The following is a 19,803-nucleotide window of genomic DNA, read 5'->3' as shown; positions in this document are numbered from 1 at the left end:
GAAAAAAGAATTTCTTCCAAACTGAACTACTTTAAAAACATTGCATGCAGTACATCCCCTCTTCAAAGTCAAGATTCGAGAAATACAAAAGAAAAATAGAATTTCGATATTAGACAAAATTAAATCTTGATCTCTCGTGTGACAAAATTAAGAGTAAAACCAATTTTAGATAATCTTGGATCAATTCACTTACTCTAATACCTCGACAATAAGATAAATATGACACAAAATTTAGTTTTGGCCTCTGCCAAATCACAGAGTTAATCTTAATAATCTCCAAAAAATCCAATCGTAGTTAGTCTCGTAAGTATCAATTTACTTACTAACTCAATAATAAGATAAAAATATGAGTAATAACACACAGAGGAGTAGAAATGAAAACTACAGCACAAATACCTATTGACATGCTGCTTTTTTTTGTAAAAAAAAGTCTAGAAAATGTTGTTAAACAAACCTAAGACAAGCCAAAACCCACAACATAGGTAGAAAATCAAGAGCACAGCACAATCCCCCATTTAAATAAGATAATCAAGATGCAAATTAACAGGTGGAGAGAAAACAATTGAGGTTAGGACCTAACAAGTTACACCAGGGCAATGCTGCTTTCCCCGCCGGGTGGCTTGCGTACGCCTCCAAAATAGTCGCGGGACTCCACATTCCCGTCAGAGAAGATGTTGCTGCCGCTCATCTCCCGCAGCTTTGCCGAGCTAAGTGGTTTCTCGGCCGATGCAGCTGCTCCGTCCCCTTTGAAGATGTCGTTGCCCGAGAGCTCTGAGAATTTCTGGTCGGGTATTTTCTTTGCTGTTTTCAGAGGCTCCCCAGTCGAAACACCATTGCCAGCCCCCTTTATGAACACAGTAATTGAATACATGATTACATATGCAGAGATTCTTGGTTCATAATAAACACAGAATGGAGTTGCACACTTACATTGTTAGAAGCATGTTCTCCAATTGTTATGCTCTCTCGTAATGCCAAGGCTCGAGCACCCAAGGGACGGGCTTTGATTTCAGGAGGTGGAGCAAAGATATTGTTGCCACTGAGCTCCTTGTTTTTGGCATCCGACAGTTGCTTTTGTAATTTAGCTTCAGATTCGCTCTCTAGATTTCCGCTCAGCTCTCGCTGCTTAGCAACTTCAGGAAGAGTGGCTGGTTTCTTGGGAGAAACTGTGTCTTCATCACCAAAGGAGATGTGACTGACTCCCGACAAAGCTTGCTAGTATCCAAATATCAATTCAGACGAGATCACAATCACATAAGCTCAAATTTATGATATAAATAAGCTAGGAACAGTGGAAGAGTACCTGATACATACGCAGCCCAGTTTTGTTGGCTGAAGTCTCATCGGCTTCATCAGTATCCGACAATCCATTCTCTCCTTTGCCTTTAAAAATACCACTGCCAGTCATTTCCTTCATCTTATAACCGGAACATGGCTTCCTGAAAAATCCAAATATTTAGAAGGGTTAAGGTTTCTACCAAAAAATGAAAATAGGCCATGGACATTTTCAAAATATCTTCAAATATACAGAGATCAAAACATATCAATACCAATATCTAATCTTAATATTTCATTTGCAGTCTAATAGGGCCAGTTGAATAAGTGGATCATACATTTCGTTAACTCTACTTCTACTCATTATTAGTAATTGATAATTGAATCCAAACTATAGATGCTACTAGCACCTAATCCTCTTTTTTCACTTGAAAATATCTAATTTACAAAAAGATCTACAAGAGACGATTGAATTCATCAGCTAGAACGGATAATAACATGCACAAGATTCAAATTTTAAACCTTTTCAGCCTTTTAAGTCATTCGATCTTGACGATCACTACAACAAAACCAGAAATGAAGACAGAGATCTCAAATTATAGCTGCTTTCTGCAATTAACAATGACATCCACTCAGCATAACTTATTTATCACTCACCACAGCTCCGAATTTCACGCAAAATATTGACAAATAGAAAAGAAATATTGCTTACTTCAGAAACATACCATAATTAGGCAAAATAAAATTTAAAAATTTTAAAAATAGAGTAACGTACATAACAAATAAAAGGAAATGCGAAGCTAGATCTCTGACCTCTTATTCAAGCTCTCAACTTCTTCATCAGTAACCTGACCTCCAAATACCACCTTGCTGATCCCATCCGACGGCTGTCATTTCATCTCAACCAATTCAAAATCTTAAACTAAGTAACACAAAAAAAAATTCAAAAATGGCGATTGTACCTGGTGAGAGCGGGCGGAGGAAGCCGGAGCCGGCGAGATTTCCGGCGGATTCTCCGACCACGTGAGCAGATCTGCCGTCGAAGTGTGAGGCTTCCTCACCGGCGTGCTCCTCTCCATTGTTCACGAACAATTAAGCAACAAATTCTTCCAAACAAAAATTAAATGGAAAAATACAAAAAAAAAAAGTGAACTCCTCAGCAAATAATTAATCGATGGAATCGAGCTTCGAGATCTGAAGCTGACTGAAATTATTCCTTAATTTCTCGAAATTTCACTGTTGATTTTTGTTGTTTATTTAGAGCTGCTGCTGTGAAAGAAAACACTCTCTCTCTCTCTCTACTGTTATTTATACTGCTCAACAGTCCTATTGTCTCTTCGATTTTTCTGTTTGTTTTTTTCAAAATTTATTTCGCGAAAAAGAGGGAACCGCAGGAGTGGCAAACGGAGGGAGGGGTCGATTGGGTTGCTTTTGAATTTCTTTATAACATCCACAATGGCAATAGGCCAGCCATAAATTAGCCATAGTCTAGGCACAAACTCCTTCCGTCACATCATCAGCATTAAAAACTTCTCATGTCACGTCATCAGGACAAGCAACTGGACAAGCAATAGGTCAGTCATAGCCTAGCCACAATAAACAAAATTATATAAAAAAACAAATAATTAACAATCATACAAAATACGAAATTAAATTTACGACACAGATACGGGAAAATTCAATAATAATATTAAAAATTTAAAAAGTACATTAATTAAAAAAAAATTACATTGATTTAAAAAAAACTCCTCCTCCACACACGAGCCACCGCCTCCGCCTCACTCCTCGCTGTCGTCGTCGCCGTCGCCGCCGTCGCCGTTGTCGCCGCTATCCGGGACCCCCAAATCTGTGGCATCTGAGCCCGCGTCTGAGCCCTCCAACTGTGCCGCGGCGGCATTCAAATCGGCACGCATACTCACGATTGAGTGAAGAAAACTCTTCTCCTCGGGGTCAGTTGCCGCCTTCCAGTCAGCTAAGATCTTGTACATCTGAGTCCGCGTTTGTTGAATCTCGAAGAAGGCGAGCTCGACTGTCGACCTGCCAACAGGGGGGATGCCGACTGGACCTCCTGGGACCCCTGGCAAGCCCGTTGCGCCCGCCTTTGACCAACAGGGCGAGTGCGCGAGTAAACGCGGGAGGGGACGAGAACTCCTGGACATCCTCGGGGGAGGTCGTGGGAACCGCCGCTGCTGTAATCACCGGTATAGTTCAGTCGCTGCTCTTCGGCCATCCAGTATCGACACATGCCCGAAACTTCTCGGAGTCCATCAGCACCTCATAGCAGTTCCAGTAGGTGAACTCCTTATAAAGCCCGGGCACGGGAAAGGCTTTCTCTGCTATCCTCCTACAGTCCTCGTCAATTTGGCCACTGGTCTGCTTGCGGAGGGCGTTGGTGTACAAGCCCAAAAATTGGGAGACCGCAGCCCTGATTCGGTCCCACCCCTTCCTGCACTCCTCCCCACTGCGTGGCCTCCCCTCCGGGCAAAATGCCTTGTAGTCTGCTGCTATTTTAGCCCACAAGTTGACGACCCTCTGATTGTTCGAGGCCAGGGGATCATCGCAAACACTCACCCACGCCTTGGAGAGCGCGACGTTCTCCGCATTCGTCCACTTCCTCCGTGTCGGGCTCTCGTCATCAGCCGGATGCGACGACTCGCTGACCACCCTCTTGCCCTTGCCCTTCTTCTTCTTTGGCGCGCCCCGACCCTGCCATACCCCCCCCCCGTTTGAAAGGGAGTGTCCGCATCGGCGCATCCCCGAGATCTATCCCTAACTCCTCTAAGGAGAAAGTATCACACCCAGTGAACTGCGTCTCCGATGGGGTCGATGTGTGCGAAGAAGCAGTAAAAAAATCAAAACTGGGGTGATAGACGTTGTCCCTCCCCGGCGTCCCCTGCATCCTCGGCTGCCACCCCGGCATCATCTGCATCCCGGGTACCCCCTGCCCGCCCAGCATCGCCGGTCTGCCCTGCATCCCCTGCCGTCCCGGCATACTACCCCCGGATGCCATCCTGGGCATCATCTGCTGCCAAGGGTACATGTTGTAGTACCCGGCCATCGGACCCCATCCACTTCCCACGGGTACCGTGAGAGTTTGAGACCCGCTCGTCACTGGAGTAGACTCGTTGTTGTGCTCCATTTCGCGTTGTTGCTCTTGTACAGAAATTAAGATAGAGAGAAAACTCGTTAAAACAAGTGGTGCGAATGAAAATGACGTGCAAATCGCGTATATATAATGTTTCAAAAATTAAATAAAAAAATAAAAAAATCGGCTGGCCGATCGGCAGTGGCGGAGGGAGAGGGGACAATGGGGGTACGAGTGTACCCCCAATTTTTTTTAGTAATATTATATATTTAAAATAATTTGTTATAAGAATTTTATAAGTTAAGAAAATGCATTCTTTCTTTCCAATTCCTTTTTTTACCTGAAGTTCGACAACCACACCTTCTCAAAACCTCCATACCTTATTTCTTTTAAATTCTCAAGTTCATCACCGGTTTCACGGTTTGTAAAAGTAATCACGAAATTGGAAGTTTATCAAGGTAGCTCTTCTTTACTGAATTGTTTTTGAAGATTGAAAATTTATATATCTTAGAGTTTATGGTTTTTGTGGTTAGATGTTCCTGATTGATGAAATAAATGATTTCAGAGATGATTAACATGAATTGAGATAGAGTTTGAGATAAAATCTTGCGGAGAACTAATCTCTTTGTTCTGTCTCCTCCTAGTTTGGATTATTAAGAATGAATGCACAACATTAGAATTGAATGGTCAATATTTATTTTGACAAATTTTGTAATGACATCGTGTGCAGGAAATAAAATAAAAAGTGATGAGAAAACAATCCGATCTTCGACAATTTATGTCCAAAAGGAGAAAAACTCATGATAGTTCAAGCTCTCCAGCTTCAAGCTCTCTACCTTCAAGCTCTCCGGCTTCAAGCACTCCACTTTCAAGCTCTCCACCTTCAAGCTCTCCGGCTTCAAGCTCTCTACCTTCAAGCTCTCCGGCTTCAAGCACTTCACTTTCAAGCTCTCCACCTTCAAGCTCTCCGGCTTCAAATTCAATTATTATTGTATCTGAAGATGCTAGTGTGCCATTACATGAGAAAGAATTGATTTATGATATCGAAAAACTTCATCATGATCCTATTAGAAGAACCGATATAATGAAATATCCTCCAAATGAGCGAGATACAATTAGGAGGGCGTATATTATATAATGATTTATCATATGACTCGCACCCCCGAATATAAATTCCTGGATCCGCCACTGCCGATCGGGAGCCTGCAATGGCGGCCAGCCGATCGGCGAGCGCATCGGCCAGCGCCCTGGAATCGGCGTGTTCTCGCCTGCTGCAATGGTTCGGCGAGCGGACCGGTCAGCGCCGGGAATCGGCTAGCCGGTCCGCTCGCCGCCATTGTGGATGCTCTTATCCCGCCTTATCTCTCTCGATTTATAGGGTCGGCATGTGCTTCTACTTGGATGGCACGTGACAGTGGCAGAAGCGAAGAGACATTTAATGGAATTACTAAATTGCCCCTTGTGTGGATTAAGAGCATCCGCAGCGGTGGCGAAAGACGCCACCGCCGTCCGCGCCGTTGGCAAGGCGCAGGACCGCCGCCGCTGCAGCCGCGCCGCTGGCACGGCGCTGCTCGATGTATCGAGCACGTCCGTGCCAGCGGACGCACACGTGGCGCGCTCCCATTCGTCAACGGCATAGCCGTTGTGTTTAAACTTTTTTTTATTTTTATTTTTTAAAAATCGGTATTTAATTATAAATAATGCTAAAAAATAAAAAAAAAATATTTTCCAAATCCCAAAAATATGGCCGTTTTTTTCCCGTTTTTTCTGAATTTTTTTGATTTTTTTGATTTTTTTTTTCCCCAAAATCATCTATAAATACACACATTCATCATCCATTTATCACATCAAATCATCTCTCATTCATCTCTCATTCATAATTCTCATACAAACTATCAACACATTCATCACCCACTCAAAATCTCAAATGGATTTCACCCATATTATGGCGGAAGCGGAACGCGAAGAACAAGAATACTACGAACAACATCGTGCCGCTTACGAAGCATATGTCGCGGCGAATACCCCTGCTCCTCCTCCTCAACGAACCAGATCAAATCGACGGTACATCCATCGTGACCGGGAGGGAGCCCACGAAAGGCTCGTTGCCGACTACTTTGCCGACCAGCCGCGGTTTCCGGCAGATTACTTCAGGCGCCGTTTTCGCATGTCAAAGCGCTTGTTCATGCGAATTGTCAACACATTGTCCGCACGTGTTGAATACTTTCAAACAGGTGTAGATGCAGCCGGCCGGCAAAGTATCACGGCGTTGCAGAAGTGTACGTGTGCCATCCGACAACTCGCTACTGGGCAAACGGCCGACATGTTCGACGAGTATTTGCATATCGGTGAGTCCACTGGAATCCTATGTTTAAAGAATTTTTGCGAGGGCGTTCGTTCTGCTTTTGGGGATGAATTCCTTCGAGCACCCACCACTGATGATTGCCAACGGTTGCTTCGTCTTCATGAATCAGTCCATGGCTTTCCCGGAATGCTTGGCAGCATTGACTGCATGCATTGGAGGTGGAAGAATTGTCCGACTGCTTGGAGGGGGCAACACTTGAGCGGTCACAAAGGCGGCGGCCCAACGCTTATCCTTGAGGCGGTCGCCGACTACCGCCTATGGATTTGGCATGCATATTTCGGCGTTGCTGGATCCAACAACGACTTGAATGTGCTATATTCGTCACCACTCTTCAATGATGTGATGAATGGTGTAGCACCGGCGATCGACTTCACCATCAACGGAAATATATACCGCATGGGTTACTATCTCGCCGATGGTATCTACCCAAGGTGGTCGACGTTCGTGAAGACGCTCCACAACCCGCACGACCCGAGACGGGTTATTTTTGTGCAGCGTCAAGAGTCAGCGCGGAAAGATGTCGAAAAAGCCTTCGGGGTCCTTCAAGCTCGATTCAACATTGTGAAGGCCCCGGCTCGGCTGTGGTACGTGAATAATATCGCCGACATCATGTTCACGTGTATTATATTACACAACATGATTATAGCCGACGAAGGGCCGAGGGCGGCTAGCTTCTACGACGAGGACGAAGCCGGAAGCTCAACAGCGAGGTCTCCCCTACGCCGAGGCGAGCATACGACGGTTGGCCAGAGGATCGAGACAAGACACACAATGCGCGATACTCGAATCCACAATCAACTACAAGAAGACCTAATCAACCACATGTGGGCGAAATTCGGCAACGAGTAGTGTCATTTTTAATTTTTAGGATTTTAATTATGTAATTTTTAATTTTTAGGATTTTAATTATGTAATTTTTAATTTTTAGGATTTTAATTATGCAATGTTTAATTTTATTTGTCATTTGTAATATTTATTGTGGGTTTTAAATGAATTTTAATATTATGGAAATGTTTTTGTGTAATTGAATTTTATATTAATTGTGCTCGTCCTTGCGGAAGAGCACAGTTGTGGGTGTTGTGCTCTTGCCAGAGAGCAGGCATGAATAGTACCGCCCGGGCCCACAACCGTGCCGCTGGCAAGAGCACGGTTGTGGATGCTCTAAGGAGCATCCACAACGCGACGTCGCTAGCCGGATCCGTTGGAATGAGATAGCCCACGAGCCGCTTTGTGTGTGTGTTTTGTGGATAGTCAATGGGACAAGGGAAAAGTTGCGAGCCTTTTTTGTGTTTTATTTTTGTCCGTGGGTGATTGTGTATTTTGATTTTTATTATTTTATCGAATATAAGACGTTTAGCTCAGGCAGTAATAAAGCTATCACTATGTCAACGTACACGGATAGATGTGCCACACTCTTTTATATCTATATTTTGGTGGGAGGGATAGGGAGTATTAGATGAAGACTTGCTTTATCTAGCATTTTATGAGTGATTTCGATTTCATTTTCTTAAAATGGGGTTTGTTTATTTGGTTTGGTTAACGAGTTCTTGAATGAGAGTAATGTATCGGAGTTATATTTGGTGGAGAGAGAACCTATAGGTGTGAAAATAGATGACTTTATCTACAAATAATATGATTGTTGTGAAAAAATATAGAATACATGATGTTTCAACGCAATTTCATAGTTGGAACTTTTTTTAAAGTTTCTGTTCCTCTATAATAAATAAAAGTTTATGGATTTTGGAAGCTTCAATTCAAAAATTTAGATTTTAGTCACGTATCTAAAGAGCATAATATATCCAACTCCAACGACATTTCTAGTTCAATAGGTAAAAACTAAAAAAGATTGGTAATATATGTAAAAGTGTCTTAAGTATTTGATACTTACGTACTATTCCGCCATCCCATAAAAGTACGCATTTTTTTGTTGAACACTAGTTTTAATGCACAACTAGTAGTAAAATAAGAGACGTAGAAAAAAAAGTAATTATAATATTATTAATGCAGAATTGGTCTCAACTCGTTAAAGAGAAAAATGTTTCTAAAATTTAAAGTGCATACTATTATAAGACGGAGGAGTATGATCTTAAAAAACTGCGATTTGAATATTATGATATTCTTGGAACCCAATTTTTTACATATTTTATTTCACTTAAAAATTACAGTAATAATTTCCAATGAACTTTTCAGAAGTTGGGTACCTAAATACTAGTAGTACGATTTGAATATTTTTTTTATAAAATATTAAATATTTGAGACATTTTCGTACATTTTTTCAATTCTCCTAAAGGTGCTTTAACTTTTGATTAATACAACCTCTAGTGGCTAGTAAAATGAGTTAAGCTTAATTAATAAACATAAATAAAACTATTCACGTTGTTACGGATCATAAAAGTATTTTTGTAGATTTTTATACAAGAAAATAATAAAGTACTTATGTTTATTGTTTCAAAAGGGAGGATGATTTAAATCCAATAAATATTATAGTTATAAGAAAAATTATGTTATTAAATTAAATATTTAACTATATCAATAGCAATGAATCGATCATTATTTAAATCGGAGTTATAGTAACTCACATTATGGTGGAATATTGAATAACATCCCTCAATAATCTTTTATGCTAGTGTGAGATCAATTAAGTTTGCTACGTACCATGTATCGTTTCATACTCATTTCTACTTTCTTATTCATCAAATTCACAGCTTACCTAAAACTTATGACAAATAAATGTATGTAAATGCTTACTATGTAAATTAAATGAGTTTTAAAATTAATTATTGCGCTTAATTTCGAGTGAATGAAGCATCCAATGCGATAAATAAGTACATCATTATGACTTTATTTCAATAACATTATACAATTTTTTTAGTCACTTTACTTTTTATATAAATTAATCACACCTACTAATTCGTAATTTAGTAGGAATGTGAAGAGATGAAGCAATTAATCAGTAATTTGAAGAGGGCAATTACTTCCCACCTAAGATTTGAAAACCGTATGCTTATACGTAGAGATAACGTTTTCCCTTGTGAGTCATATTATTATTATTATTATTGCGTATAACAACACCCAAGATTAAGATAATCATATGGAGTTAAATGTATAGTAGTAGTAATTTTTCCATAAGAAAATTAGATAGAGTTAGTTAAGGGGTAGGTTGAAATTCCCAAATTACTTTTTTCAAAAAATTTCTAGGTTTTTGACTCGTCTTGTCGGTGTTATTATGTCTCTTGTGCGTTCCATTGTATGGTGTGCGTACATGAGACGTGCATATTCTTGATTAATATTTATGATAAATTCCACACAAACAAATATTTGTGATAAATTATTATTTCAAATAGAAGTGATGAGCAAAGAAAAAGTGGGATGATTATATCAACTTCTTTTGCAATGCAAGGCTTGGCTAACTTAGCTAACACATAAGAAAAGAGATTCCCTTATAAAGCCATAAATTCCTCATCCTTTCAACTTCAACATTTTCATTTGAGTAGGGGCATTCTTGGTATTTTGCTTGTTACGGAAAAAAATACAAATATTGTAAAAATAGTAGTAGTAGTAGTAGTAGTAGTATAATTATTATTTTGAAAATGCTATTCAACATTGGACTATATATTATTCAATACTCATTCTTGTATATTAACATGATTTTCTTCTAGCTTATTCTTGTATATGGAGTAGTATTTTGAATCAAGGACTAAGGTCAAAAACCAAGTGACAAGGTGACCCGGCCCAGCCCAAAAATCAAACGGGTCCACATTAAAATGAGTTGGCCCACCCAGATAAGACCGGCCCAGCTTAAGAAATGTTAGCAAAAAGCCCATGGGCCGTCACAATGTACGTTAAAATTATGTGTTGCTTTTTGTTAAATGTTCGTTTATACATACTCATAGAACTCCATTAATAGGTATTAATTTCTAATTAATCCTATTGAGAAACTAATACCCATATTTGAAGAGAGAAGGAGAAAAGACTGAGAGTTTTGAAAAAGACCTGATCGGTTTCCATTTATTATTCTTCTCTCTTAATTGGTTGCTCTTTTCCTAAAAAAATTGGCCCGTGAAAATGTATCTCAAATAGTCTCTATAGTGCTAAAATTACATTGTTTCTACTATTATAGATCCCATCCTGGCTTATGTGACTAATTTAATTATAGATAAAGTCTCGCACTCCCTCCGTCCCGCACTACTCGCACGTATTTCCTTTTTGGGCGTCCCAAGTTACTTGCACTATTACCATTTTTAGTAAAAATTTTCACCTACAGCCGTCATTTTTGACTTTCCTATACACTCATTCCTTAATCTCCGTGCCGAAAAGGAAATGAGCGAGTAGCTCGGGACGGAGGGAGTATTATATCTCAATTTTATCTTTATCTACATACTGAATATAGCCTATATTGCAGTCACTACAAAAAACATGCCAATTATCAAGGGATTTGTTGACAACACAATGTGCGTCGCAATTTACCTACAGATTACCAAGGGATTTGCCATTAGAAAATTTAATTTATGTTACAAACGAAGAGTTCCGTGAGTAAACCTCTTATAATTTTCAATTATACCAGAGCTAATAACCGAGGGATGCTTGCCGTTGGAAAATTTAAAACGCTACTTCAATCACTTTTTTCCATTCCACATCTCTCCCACTTTATCAATTTCGCATTAAAATTTGTGTCATCTCCAAATTTCCTATTTTTATGGGACAGAATAGCTTACATGTTGTGAATATTATTTATGTACGTTAACATCCTATATTCATTAATCGTTTTCAGACGAACAAGAGAGCAAAAGGGGTCGGATGCAACGTTTGCCCAGAATTTCAATTGTTGTTCTGCCATATTGTCGCCTGAATTTAAAGATTGTGATTTATTGTATTTTGTTGAGAATTATAAAAACTAAGTGCTGTGTTATATTCGTAATTAAAACTGTTCTCAGTTGGATACTTTTATGTATTATTAATGTCAATGTGCAACTTTTCTGAAACACATCTTATTTTATAGCACCAAATGAAATACGTCATTTATTCTCTATTTTGTTAATTTTTAATCGAAAACATACTTCACATTTAAAGATATTGAAGTTTGTCTACCTCATAATGCTTATTTTACAACGGAGAAATCGACTAAGATTGATAACTCTTTTAACTAAGTCCAAAGATTAAATATCCATTTTTAAAACTAAAATCCAATAAAATTGATTATGTCGCTAGATTTTTTAACACTAGTTACAGTTTAAAATTAGGGTGCCTAAAAATAGCAACGAAAAATCTAAAAACAAATGTCCACTTTCCAAATCTTTTTATGGAAACAAAGTGTACTTATGAATAGATCTTCTACCCAAATTTCCATTAATGGGAACTCAATTTATTTCCAATTCGAATTTCTTTATTAGTATATCTTTAATTAGCTGCATTGCATAACAATTTAAAAATATAGTTGATGACGATGATAATCCTTCAAATGAGTGATAATTAATCTAAAACCCCAAAATATTCATATATACAAATATCATAGTATAATTAAGTATATTAATTAACCACTAATCCATAGTTCTTTAACTTAATATAGGAAAAAAGAAAAAGATAAATGAATTAATTATTCGGAAGAACATATCCATGAAGCCACTGTACCTTCAGCTATGGAAGAAGCAGCATTTTCCATTCCTTTTTCCGCACCATTCAAATTGTAATTCAGCGATTCACCCCTGTTGATATTGTGGCTGTTTCCGTCAAATTCGTGAATCGAATCGTTGTTCCTCACCGTTTCCCCTCTTTTCCACCTGCTCAGATCGCCGTGTTGCGCCGCCGCCGCGGAGGCGCTGAAGCCGCTCAGATTCGAGAAATTCATCTGCGGATTCTGTTGGTAGAGATCAAAATCGTTCGGATTGATGCTCGATTTTGACGCCCTGCTGGCGTTGGCGATCGTCGTCGTCGGAGCTATGGAGGCAATCATGGTGGAATTGAGGAGTTGCGACGGCGGCGCGGCGGAGATGGAGGAGGAGAAAGGGGAGAGGATCTTATTCGCAGCGAGGCGGAGGGGGTAGATCGGGCCGATGCCGTCCAGATTCGCGGCGGAGAACATACCCATCCGCCGCGAGTACGGGGAGCCGCCGGAGAACGGAGCGGCAGGGACGCCGGTGAACTCCTGCACCATTTGCCTGAAGTTGTTGGTGTCAGTGGTGAGCACGGTGGTCGGCGCCCGCCGCGACGCTCGCGTCCGCTTCTTAGGGTTCCTCTGCTGCTGCTGCGGCGTCGCCGGAGTCGGATTAGGCGGCGGCGAGCTCCCGAGACCGGAGAAGGCTTGATTATCGGATCTCACCCCCCTCGACCAAATCAGATCGCCGTCGCTGGCGTGATCGAGACTCTGCGTCAGAAGATTACTGTCGAAGAAATTGGGGGTTTGGTGAGAGAGAAACTGCGGCGCCGAGATTGAGGCGAAATTGTGAGGAAAAGAGGAGGTGGAATCGAATTCCTGATCGTCGCCGCCGCTGGAGGATTGCATACTCCCGCTATTGCCGGAATCCATGGCTGAATCAATTTCTAGAGAGAGAGAGGTGATTGAAAGTGTTTTTATTGATGGAGTTGGTAAACTAGCAGAAAGTGATGGCTCCAAAAGTTGGAAAAGGGGAAAAGGAGAGAGAATCTGAAGAACTGCGTGTAAAAGGTATGATCATTCCATCTCCTTCAAATCACTTCAAAACTAATAATATCACATTCACACACACATATATGTGTCTATCTATCGATGAGTTCTTCTTCGTCTCTCTCTGATGATTTGGTTCAGAGACAGAGGCTTAGTTTTTTGGATCTGGAAAAACGGGTGAAAAAATAGGAGAAGATATAAAATGTTTACGCCATAAAATGAAGAGAGTGTGGGGATGGTGGGTCCGCCACTGGAGCGGAGGAAGGAAGAGTTAAATTCAAAGACACACATATACACACAGTGAAAGTGAGAGAAAATGGTTGGCCAATTGCCCAATTTGATGGATGTTGAGTGTGAAAATGATAAAAATCATATTTTATCCTGAATAAAAATATGATTCATCAATTTTAGTGGAGAGAAATGTTTTTATATTTTATGCAATTTTATTTTGGGAGTTAAGTAGAGATAAATATATTTTTTTTTTAGATAAGTCATCCGTAAATAAAAGAAAGTGGATTAGGGTGTCCACTATAAGGCGCCCACGCCCAATAGCCCCGCCCCAGTTTTTAGTCCATAGCCCCAAAATTCTATTTCCGCCACTATAGTGGACACCTACAATAGCCCCCAAATTTAATAATCAATTTTCATTTTAAAATATTTTTAATTTCAATCAAGTGTAATTAAATAATTGCAGTGTAAATAAGTAGAAAACGAGGTAATTAGGGCCGAATATTCGTTGTAATGGAAGGTGGTAAAATTATACAACGAATAATTAAAATAAAATACAACTACAAAACTCCGCCACCGTCTACTCGGTGTCGGAGTCGGATTCCTCGTCTTCCTCTTCTCCTCCTCCTCTCTCGCTGCTACCGGCCGCGGTATCCCCAGGCGCATTATCAACCAACCCCAGTCGGATGGATTTTGACAATATTAATTAAATAACAACACAAATCGCAATCATAAAAAACAGAAATAACTAAATCTCTTCTAATATAAATCAATATTCCCCCAATATCCAAATACTACAAAAAATAACAAACAGTATGGAGGCGGATAATCACTCTCTCTTCTTATCTTCTCTCGCGGAAGCGAATATACATACAATTTTTATATATACACCGCGGCGGATATAGCCGGCTATAGCCACGGCGGATATCCGCCACTATAATAGCCGCGGCTATAGCCGCGCCTATACACCGCCCGCCGTGTCCTCGTCCGCCGCCGTCCCCCCCACCAGTCGCGTCCACCCTCGCGGCGGACACCCCCTCCACTATAATAGCCGCGCCTACCGCCCCGCCCCGCCCCCCTTCGCGGCGACCGCCGCGTCCACCTTATAGTGGACGCTCTTATTTTCAATGAATGAACAGAGGGAATACCACATAATTGATCCTGCAACACTCTGTAACCTGCAAAATGATAATGGTCTTGTACAATTTGATTGATTCTTAAGTCAATGTATTTGGAACACACCAAACATTCACTAATTGGTGGAAGTGTAGCCCAAACATTGGACTATGAGAAATAAAGTATTACTAGTAGTTTAATTCAGTAAGCAATGTGGGGTGATAATTAAGGGAATAAATCGTAGGTGGTTAGCTAGGCTATCTAATTTTGCTTTAGTTTGGGTAAAATGGAATAAAGGTGGGTTAAACAAGGACATATTGCAATTAATTGGTTGGTATCTCCGCCGCCGCCGGCGTGTTTAACGCCGCTGCCTCCACATTTTCCGTCGCCGTCATGTTAGTTTCAAGATCTTAATGAGTATTCGAATATTGGAAATCAGTCCATACATATTCGACGGCTAGCTTTTTTTTTCTTTTATAAGTGTAACTAATTATTCTTGTAGGTTGATTCAAAAATTGAGCTCAAAATCATCATCTTTTGAAGTATGTCTAATTATAGCCGTCGTTTAGATTATTTTGAGTAAAAATATTACTAATTAAAAATAAGTGGATAAACTATTTTGATAGCTTAGTTTAAATTTGTCCATAGTAATTTAACTATTTGGATGGATTAGTTCAACCATATTTCTGTTGTTAGTTGCAACTTAAACACAAAACTTTCAATACTCCAAGTATAAAATTACCAACATAAAAATATAATTTTATTAATACAACATGAAAACTTAAATATCAACACAATCACATTTGGAGAATTATAAGACTTTTGGAGAGTAGGAATGTGATTGAAAAGTGGCCTTCCCTCTCACCAATTGCTGCTTCTACTTAGGGGTGACAAATCGTGCGTGTCGGGTCGTTATCGTGTAGACACGATAACGACACGAACACGATAACAACAAACACGAACACGACCTGTTAAGAAAACCCCAAACACGAACACAAACACGACCCGCTACCCTCAGACACGAACACGACACGAACCCATTAACGACACGAACCACTTCGGGTCAACACGACACGATAACAACACGTATTGGAAAGTGATTAAATATTTAAATGATTTAAATAAGATATGACCATATGAGACTATGAGAGTCAATATAATAAATATTGAAAAATTAAAATAATAAGAGTTAATAATATTAAAATATTATTTGTTAAAGGATAACACGAACACGACACGAACACATATTGTTAACGGATAACACGAACACGACATGAAATTTTCGTGTCCTTAATGGGTCGACCCGATAAGGACACGAACCCAATAAGCTCTGACCCAATCCTATTAATTTCGTGTCGGTTCGTGTCGTGTCAAAAATTGCCAGCTCTACTTCTTCTGATGGTAGATTTATTGACAGATTTATTAGGCCATATTATGATGTGATTGGCGAAGAACGCATCGCAAAGGTGTTCGTGGAGGGCAGAAAGAGATAAGAGCACCCGCAACGCTGTGCCGTTGCGGTGCCTATGCCGTTCCGGAGGAACGGTTCCGCGGCGGCACGCGTTGCGGGGTGCGTTCCGTCGCCGTTCCATGCCGTCGCCATTCCTATGCCGTGCCGCCGTTCCGTGCCATCGCCATTCCTATGCCGTGTCGCCATTCCTATGCCGTGCCGCGTGAAGCCCACTCGCTGCCCCGCGAGTGGGCTTCGTCCGGTGACGCAATAATTCATTTTTTTTTTAAATTCGAATTTAATAATAAAAAAAAAATTTGCAACGGTAATGAGACCGTTTTTTTTATATCCGTTTTTTATTTTTATTTTATTTTTATTTTATTTATTTACTCTATAAATACTCATATTTCATACTCATTTCAATCACAAACACACATCTGTTCCTCTCTATTTCCACCCCAATTTTCATCTCAAATCAACTCTATTTTCCTTCTCCTAAATTTAATCAAACTAATGGATCCTTATGAACAAATGCGTCAAATATTGGAACAATCACTTGAAGAAGATCGACGACGGGAGGCGGAAGAAGCCGCGCCGCCCCAACGACGCTCCCGTACGTACATCCATCGTAACCGGGAGGAAGCCGCCGCAAGGTTAGTACGCGACTACTTCTGCGATAACCCGGTTTGGGGAGATACGTACTTCCGTCGCCGTTTCCGCATGGGGAAACCGTTATTTCTCCACATCGTGAATACTTTGGCAGCCCGGGAAGAGTTCTTCCAGGAAGGGTTCGACGCGGTCGGCCGTCCCAGCCACATCTACCCGAAGTGGCCTACCTTCGTGAAGACGTGCAGTGGGTCTGCGAACCCAAAGCAGGCTCTTTTTGCGCAGAAGCAGGAGGCTGCTCGCAAGGATGTGGAGAGGGCGTTCGGGGTTCTCCAAGCGCGCTTCAACATCATCAAAGCCCCGGCTCGTACGTGGTTCATGGAAAACATGGTCGACATCATGTATACGTGCATAATCTTGCACAACATGATTGTCCAAGACGAAGGACCCGAGGCGGGAAATTGGTTCGACGACGAATCCCCCGGAAGCTCAACCGCAAGTAGTCCGCCTCGAAGTGGAGCGCATCCGTCTATACAAGAACGATTATCTATTCGTGCAAGGACACGCGACTCTAGTGCCCACACCCAACTCCAACAGGATCTAATTGAGCACATTTGGGCAAATTTTGGCGGATGAAATTATTAAAATTGTGTACTTTTATTTTTTTAGGATTTTAATTGTGTGCTTTTTATTTTTTTAAGTTTAAGTTGTAATTTTTTTTAATGTTTTGTATTTTTTAATAAAGTGTGTTTGTTTTTTAATAAAGTGTGTTTTTTAATTGAATTTAGTTGGAAATAAAAATAAAAAATGAAATTGAATGAATAGTAATTTAAGGAACGGTTAAGGAACGGTTAAGGAACGGAGGGTTGCAGGTTCCGTTCCTTAGTTAAGGAATGGAGTAAAAAAGTACAGTGGGGCCCTCAAATAGTGGTTTAAGGAACGGTATAGGAACGGTATAGGAACAACGTTGTGGATGGCCTAAAGCTTTAGAAGATGAACTTGTGCTTAACATAGAGAGAGGTATGTTATGGCTGGGTTCTGGTATCTTGGAATTTTAACTCAAGAAAAATGCTAAAAGAAAGTTATGTAAGTGTTAGCTTGTATTAACTATTCCATTAGTAATTCTAATCTCCAAATGTTACTATCATCAACCATTATAATTTGTTGTTGAATGACTACTTTGTTTCATTCCTAAATCCTAAATGATTACATCACGATTACTCATTTTAATTCGTTGTTGAATATCTAAGAATTACAACAAGTCTTATAGTGAAAAATCTATAGCAATGAGCCTTGTTTGTTATAGCTTAATTCTTCCTTTTCTAAGTTAATTAAGAACAGTTTTGTCAAACAAATATCTGTCTTACCAACTAAATTGTGTTTATATTAGTTTAAAATATTTGTTTCATTGCAAAATATGTAAATATTCATAAAATGAAGGGGCTAATTGCAATTTGCCACTATCACAAAACCATTTTCTTTTAAACCCTGAGATTAGCTTATCCGCCAAAAACGACGTCAATTTCTTTGCTTCGCCGCCGCCGGCGCTTCATCTTCTCAGGCAAGCGATTTTCTCCTCTTCAATAATCAACAATTTCACATTCTTCAACCATTCAATCGTCATTCTCATTTCTCTCCCTCTCGCGAATATGCCTCAAATTTTCCCCAAACATTTCGTGTATTTATTATCGAGAAATTCCCCATTTCTCTGCAAATCTAGGGTTCCATTTTCCACATCCACCGATAAAAACCCCAAAATCAATCCCACAGTTTACAATTTCTTGTTTCACGAACACAATTTCTCCCCCGAATCAGCTGCGGAAGCCGCCTCAATCATATCCCGCTTAAGGAACCGCCAAAAATCCGATTCCCTTTTCTCATACCTCGAAAAAAACGGCTTTTCGAGCTCCCATTTGGAGACAATCGTGAAATACAGCCCTTCATTCCTCTCAGCCGATCTCGAGAAAACAATCAAGCCCAAGATCGAGCTTTTCCAAGAGCTAGGGCTCTCCAACAACGACATCGCCGATCTGGTCACCGATAACGCCTCGATTCTGTTCCGCAGCACTGATAAAGTAGTGATCCCTGCCTTGTCCTTGCTCAGGAGCTTGTTGGGATCAGATGCTAATGTTGTGAACCTCTTGAAGAAGAGTGGGTGGTTCTTGATTAAGGATTTGGACAAGTCCATGGTGCCGAACATCGAGTTCTTGAAGGGGCGTGGCGTCCCCACGGAGCAGATCATCGCGTGTATGCATTCGTTCTCGAGGACTCTGCTGCAGAAGCCCGGGAAGTTGAGGACGGCGGCCGAGAGGGCGGAGGAGCTTGGGGCTCGGCCGGGGTCGGGGATGTACATTCATGGCGTGAGGGTGATTGCCTCGATGAGTGATGAGGTTTGGGAGGCGAAACTGGGGGCTTTCCGGGAGTTAGGGTTCTCAGACGCGGATATTGTGAACGGGTTCTGCAAGTATCCACCGGCCTTTGCTGTCTCGCTGAGGAAGATGAGGGAGGTGACGGATGTCGTGGTGTCCACCGGGAAGTATGGCATGGCGAGCATTATTGCGTATCCGATATGTTTCTGTGGCAGCGTGGAGAAGAGGCTTAGGCCGCGGGTTCGAGTGTTGGCTGCTTTGGAGGAGAAGATGTTGATCAAGAAGTGGCCTAGTTTGGCTACATTGTGTAGTTTATCAGATGTTAGATTCTTTGAGAGGCTTGTTAAACCTCACTTAGATGAAGTTGGCCATTTGTTTAGGATTTGATTTGATCATTCAAAATTTTAGCTAGAAGATGATGCATTTTGCCTGTTGAAAAGGGGAGGTTTCTTTGCACTAATTTGTAGAGTTTTGTGTGAGATCATGGTTTGGGTTTAACCGTTTAAAGGTTTGAAAAAGGAAAAAGAAATCTCTAAAACAACTATTGTTTGGTTGTTTCGTTTGAATAAGAAAAAGAAATGAAAAGAAAAAAGTAGAATGACGTTTGTACTTTGTCTAAATTCTGATTCTTGGCTTAAAAATGAGTTTTCCATACAAGAAAACTTCATC

The 19,803-nt window shown here is 40.6% G+C and overlaps 3 protein-coding genes across 3 annotated transcripts; 1 reads left to right on the top strand and 2 right to left on the bottom strand.

Annotated features, from left to right (window-relative positions):
- Window positions 1-308: 308 nt before the first annotated feature.
- LOC121766111 lies at window positions 309-2,593 on the bottom strand. Its single transcript, XM_042162454.1, has 5 exons — window positions 2,238-2,593; window positions 2,089-2,162; window positions 1,304-1,439; window positions 931-1,215; window positions 309-844 (listed from the first exon to the last, which is right to left on the bottom strand). The coding sequence occupies exons 1-5, from the start codon at window positions 2,352-2,354 to the stop codon at window positions 584-586; spliced, it is 873 nt and encodes a 290-aa protein (XP_042018388.1). The 5' UTR covers window positions 2,355-2,593; the 3' UTR covers window positions 309-583.
- Window positions 2,594-12,163: 9,570 nt separating this feature from the next.
- LOC121766099 lies at window positions 12,164-13,720 on the bottom strand. The gene has a single exon (XM_042162441.1). The coding sequence runs from the start codon at window positions 13,246-13,248 to the stop codon at window positions 12,319-12,321; it is 930 nt and encodes a 309-aa protein (XP_042018375.1). The 5' UTR covers window positions 13,249-13,720; the 3' UTR covers window positions 12,164-12,318.
- Window positions 13,721-18,414: 4,694 nt separating this feature from the next.
- LOC121765607 lies at window positions 18,415-19,521 on the top strand. Its single transcript, XM_042161812.1, has one exon. The coding sequence runs from the start codon at window positions 18,415-18,417 to the stop codon at window positions 19,519-19,521; it is 1,107 nt and encodes a 368-aa protein (XP_042017746.1).
- The last annotated feature ends 282 nt before the right edge of the window (window positions 19,522-19,803 follow it).

Source organism: Salvia splendens, chromosome 14 (genome assembly GCF_004379255.2).
Source record: "Salvia splendens isolate huo1 chromosome 14, SspV2, whole genome shotgun sequence".
NCBI lineage: Eukaryota > Viridiplantae > Streptophyta > Magnoliopsida > Lamiales > Lamiaceae > Salvia > Salvia splendens.
Note: the sequence above shows the minus strand (reverse complement) of the source record. Positions and strands in the feature narration are given on the sequence as shown.

Bases quoted from the DNA above. Each gene is read 5' to 3' on its own strand.
- LOC121766111 (XM_042162454.1), bottom strand. From the start codon at position 2,354: ATGGAGAGGAGCACGCCGGTGAGGAAGCCTCACACTTCGACGGCAGAT. The intron at 1,440-2,088 runs GTCAGAGATCTA...TGGATTTTTCAG, and splicing joins GTTGAGAGCTTGAATAAGAG to GAAGCCATGTTCCGGTTATA. The intron at 1,216-1,303 runs GTACTCTTCCAC...TTTGGATACTAG, and splicing joins CTGGGCTGCGTATGTATCAG to CAAGCTTTGTCGGGAGTCAG.
- LOC121766099 (XM_042162441.1), bottom strand. From the start codon at position 13,248: ATGGATTCCGGCAATAGCGGGAGTATGCAATCCTCCAGCGGCGGCGAC.
- LOC121765607 (XM_042161812.1), top strand. From the start codon at position 18,415: ATGCCTCAAATTTTCCCCAAACATTTCGTGTATTTATTATCGAGAAAT.